Raw genomic sequence first — 4,875 nt, 5'->3', positions numbered from 1 at the left:
CTCTATGTTTCAGTAACTTGGCATTAATGGTTTGTATTAGTTGATTTGTAATATTCAACATTGTTCATTGAGTTGTAAACATCAATCACTGGTTGTGTGATTGAGAAGAAAGTGAGTAGGTTCTCATATTTAAGGGGAGTCCTTAAATAGAAAGACACTAGGATTAGGAAGAGGCTTTGAGGAACATAGGGTTTGTTGGTTCTTGTAAGACTAAGTGTACTAAGTCAAAGTAGTGAATTTCCTTTCTTGGATAGAGTGCCCCCATACGTAGGTGTGGTTTCACTGAACTAAGTTACCAATCTCCTATGTTATTTTACTACTTTCTATATTGTTTTATCACTTTCATATTACTATTATTCTGGTTCAAGAAGTTGGATAAGTTGTCCCAACATCTGTCCCCCGTGGAACAAAATATCACTATAGACTTGGCCACCTTAACTTCAAAGACATCAGTAATCTAAAGAGGATGAACATGGTTTCAAGTCAACTAGAAATCCATATTTCAAATGAAGTGTGTGAATAATGTATTCATGCAAAGCAACACAAGAACAACTTCAACAAAGATGCAAGAAGTAATTTTAAAGCCATCCTTGAGGTCATATACTAAAATGTTTGTGGTCCTTTTCAGGTAGATTTAATTGGAGGTAACAAGTAATTTTTACATTCATAGGTGACTATAGCAAAAAAAGTGGATTTACCTGATCAAGGAGAAAAGTTATGTGATTGAGGTATTTACCGATTTCAAAACTATGGTGGACAGACAAAGTAGACACAAGATCAAGACTTTGAGAACTAATGGTGGTGGAGAATATGTGTTGACAGACTTCAATGCATTGTGTGAAAGAGAAAGGATTGTGCATGAGGTGGTGCTGACATACACTCCTCAACAAAATGATACTACTAAAAGGAAAAACATCACTATTATGAACATGGTAAGAAGTATATTGAAGGGAAAATATCTACCAAATAAATTATGGGGTGAAGTTGTGTCTAGTGCAACAAACATCTTGAACAAATGTCCAACCAACAAGCTAGAAGGAATCACACCAGAAGAATGTTTGGCTAGTTTTAGGCCTAACTTGTGTATTTCTGAATGATCCCTTAGATGAAGAAGTTTAGGTAGCACAACCAGTTAGTTTTATGAAGCAAACCTAAGAAAGAATGATATACATGCTGCATAAAATCGTATATGAACTCAAAGAAGCTCTAAGAGCTTGAAATAAGAAGATAAATAGTTTTCTAAGGGAGAAGGAGTTTGTAAAGTGTAAAACTGAACATGGTGTGTATGTTAGAACAAGGAGAAATAAACTGCTCATACTTTGTCTCTACGTAGATGGCATGTTGATGACAGATAGTCGCAAGAAGGAAATTGAAGATTTCAAATGTGTCCTGAGTAGGGAATTTGAAATGTATGATGTAACACCTTGTTTTTCTAGTAATTATTTATATTAATTAATTATAATTTTATGTGCGTACCTAATTATTGTTTGTGTGATAATTGAGATGTATTAGGGCAACAAGGGTGGGTGACCCTTAGGTAGAGAGTGCCAAGAGTAATTAGAGGTTGGTAGATTTATTTAGAATGATTTAATTGATTAAATAATATTTTTGTGTTATTATTTAAATGAATTAATAAAATAAAAGGAAATAATGAGTTTGAGATGGAAAATGCAAATTGTGGAGAATTAAAATAAATAATGTAAGTTAGTAATAAGTTGGGCCTTAGTGGAATATTAGAAATATAGAAATTAGGTTTTGGATTTATGAGGAGAGAAGTGAGGTAAAACTTTTGGAATTGGAGAAAAAGAGGAAAGAGAAGAGAAAAGAAAGGAAAACCTAATGAGGACTCAAGGGAAGAGAAGACATAGCCAAAAGCTTGATTTTTTCTAGAATTACAAGGTAAGGGTGGGAATTTGGTTCAATAATAGGGATTTGAATGGAAGGGAAGAGGAAGGTTTAATTATTTTTAGATTGACGATGAATGTTGATATTCGTTGAATGAAATTTATGTTCTAAAATATTCATGTATGTTCACCATTGATGATGTTTGAAGTTTTTAGGGATTGATATAGTATATAGATCCATGATTATATGAGTATAAGTAGTGATTGATATGAGTATACTTCTGACTGAATTTTAAACCATAACATATTTTTGGTGATGATTTCATGGCCGCTTTTGGGGTTGGAGAAGATGAAAATTATGCTGGAAATTTCAGAAAACAACAACTTTTTAGTAACGTATTCGTGCACGTTTTCATCATGGTTTCTAACTCGTAAATCATTTTGGGACAAAGTTTGAAGTGTTAGGTATCTGAAACAGAGGGAAATAACTTTGTTTCAGGGATAAGATATTTTTGGTGATGATTTCATGACTTTTTTTGGGGTTGGAGAAGATGAAAATCATGCTAAAAATTTCAGAAAGCAACAACTTTTTGGTAATGTCTTCGTGCATGGTTTTGATACTAACTTTCAACTCGTAAATCATTTTGGGACGGGGTTTAAAGAATTTTGTAGATGAAACAAAGAGCTATAACTTTCATCCATTTATAAAATATTTTTAATGATTTTATCAGAGATTGGTAGTAGGTGTGAAAGAAGTGTATGATGTGACGAATATGGACGAGGTCCATATTGACAAATTATTTGGTGTGTTATGAATGATTGGGATTGAGCGTTTGATTATATTGGTGGTAGTCCAGAAGGGTGGATTTTGTTACACATGGTTGCAATTGTGTGATCAATCATGGATCACTAAATATTATTATAATTGTTGTGTTAATTGCATTATCACCATGCCATACATCCATTGTTGATATGTTGAAGGAGATAAGTGATAGGTCTGAAGGGAGACGAAAGACTTATCCCGAAATCAGAAGGGGGAGTTCGGGATTCTGAAGGGGGAATAGGGTTTGTAAGAAGAACCAAATGTTGAATTGGTACCACATGCATATGAGTCGTTTTTGTTGTCGTGAGTCCCATAACATGAATGAATTATATGTGTGAAATATGTCTGTGTGTGATGAAGATGTTGTTGTATGTGATGCTCATGATAATTTGGACATGAGAATATGATATATTATTATGCATGATTGTGTAGATGTTGTACTCTGTTTTACATCCTATGTTGTTATTATTGAAATGAATTCTCACCCCTTTTGTTTGAATGTTGCCTTTATACGGGCATCGTGTATATACTCAAGAATAAAGATGCTGTTGTGAGTGGAAGTTAGCTTATGGAGATATTTCTTTTAGTTATGCTCTGATATGTAACACCAGAGAGCGAATTATTTATATTATGTTGAAATTTCCTTAGAGACAATGTATGCTCTCGTATTTGTTTTATGTTTTGGTGTGATAGCACTTGGAGAAGACTCACAAGTCGACGATTTTAATTTTGTTATGAAAAATATTTTGAGATTTTAAATTGGTATGTTTTTTTATTATGATTTCGGTGCAAAGATATTCAAATGAGTTGGATGTCGTATAAACATCTTAATGCAAATGTATGAAATAAAACATTTTGTTGTAACCCGTGTTACGGAGCAGGATATGATTGTTATGAGTGCCACGCTAAGTGATTGCATTTTGTTAATTAAATTCTTTGATAATTACACACGACTTTTTGTGGTGTTGCATAGTGGTATCAAAGCAAGTCGGTCCGTTCAGCCAGGTTGTTTAATTATGTTTGTTCCCTAGTATGCGACATGTGTGTGAAAACACTACCGATGGTTGTTTTGTTTTCCATTTGCAGGTTGGGAATGGAACAAGTGGGGCAGAAGCGTCTGATTCTCTTAGATTTTCCAACTGCAGATAGCTTGGACATCATGTTGCTGCATGTGAGAGTACTGTGTTGGCTAGTTCAATTGTTTTGAGAATATTGTGATTTTCCTGAACCTGAAGAGAGGTCAGATTCAAGGATGGTATCGGTTAGAAAAATGGTGTGATCCTTGAGGGAAAATGGTTAAATGTTCTCGTTGTTTGCTTCATTGTGAGGGGGAAGGCGATGTTTTGGCTAGAGATAAGCCAATGATGTATTGAGTATCCCGACGTGTTTCCTAAGGATGTGTATAGTTTATCTTTCGTTGGAACAATTTTGATGTTATTCTTGGAATAAATTGGTTTGAGTTAAACCAAGTGTTTTACAATTTTTTTGATAAGTCGATGTAGTTTCTTGAATCCAAAGAGGTCGTGGATTCAAGATTCTTGTCTGTTGGTATAGTTGAGATGTCTTTGAGGGAGAACGATCATGTATTGTTGAGATTTTCTTCTTAGAAAGTGAGGAGAAATATGACGGCTAGTGATATATAAGTGTGGTGTGTGATTCCCGATGTTTTCCTGAAGATATATGTGACTTACCTTTAGAGCGTGAATATGAGTTTGATGAAGGTGAAGAGTTGATGTATGTATCTGCTAAGCAAGTGAGAGGATCCGTGAAGGAATGGGCACTAGTGTTTGTGATTTTAGCTTCGTTGGAAGCCAAAGACAAGGGAGTAGTTCGTGATCTTCATGCAGTGTGTGAATTTCTGGAAGTGTTTCCGGAAGACATCAGTGATTTACCACCAGAGCGAGAGATTGGGTTTACTATTGACTTGGTACCCGATACTAGTCCTGTTTCTATGGCTCCATATGGAATGTCTGCTTCTAAGTTGAGCGAGCTAAAGAAATAGTTGGAAGATTTACTTGATAAGAGACTTGTTTGACCAAGTGTTTCTCCTTGGAGTGCACCGATATTGTTAGTAAATAAGAAGGATGGTATCATGAGGTGGTGTGTTGACTATCGACAGCTAAACAAGGTGACGATTAAGAATAAATATCCTCTTCCGAGAGTCGATGATTTGATTGTTCAATTAGTCGGTGCTCGTGTTTTTAGTAA

General features: G+C 34.8%; 1 protein-coding gene across 1 annotated transcript; it reads left to right on the top strand.

The window, feature by feature from the left end:
- Window positions 1-749: 749 nt before the first annotated feature.
- On the top strand, window positions 750-4,669 carry LOC127079454 (uncharacterized). The gene is made up of 2 exons (XM_051019832.1): window positions 750-1,083; window positions 4,344-4,669. Exons 1-2 carry the CDS (start codon window positions 750-752, stop codon window positions 4,667-4,669), a joined length of 660 nt encoding a protein of 219 aa, XP_050875789.1.
- The last annotated feature ends 206 nt before the right edge of the window (window positions 4,670-4,875 follow it).

This window comes from Lathyrus oleraceus, chromosome 5 (genome assembly GCF_024323335.1).
Source record: "Lathyrus oleraceus cultivar Zhongwan6 chromosome 5, CAAS_Psat_ZW6_1.0, whole genome shotgun sequence".
Lineage (NCBI taxonomy): Eukaryota > Viridiplantae > Streptophyta > Magnoliopsida > Fabales > Fabaceae > Lathyrus > Lathyrus oleraceus.
Note: the sequence above shows the minus strand (reverse complement) of the source record. Positions and strands in the feature narration are given on the sequence as shown.

Bases quoted from the DNA above. Each gene is read 5' to 3' on its own strand.
- LOC127079454 (XM_051019832.1), top strand. From the start codon at position 750: ATGGTGGACAGACAAAGTAGACACAAGATCAAGACTTTGAGAACTAAT. The intron at 1,084-4,343 runs GTATTTCTGAAT...GTTTTCCTGAAG, and splicing joins TAGTTTTAGGCCTAACTTGT to ATATATGTGACTTACCTTTA.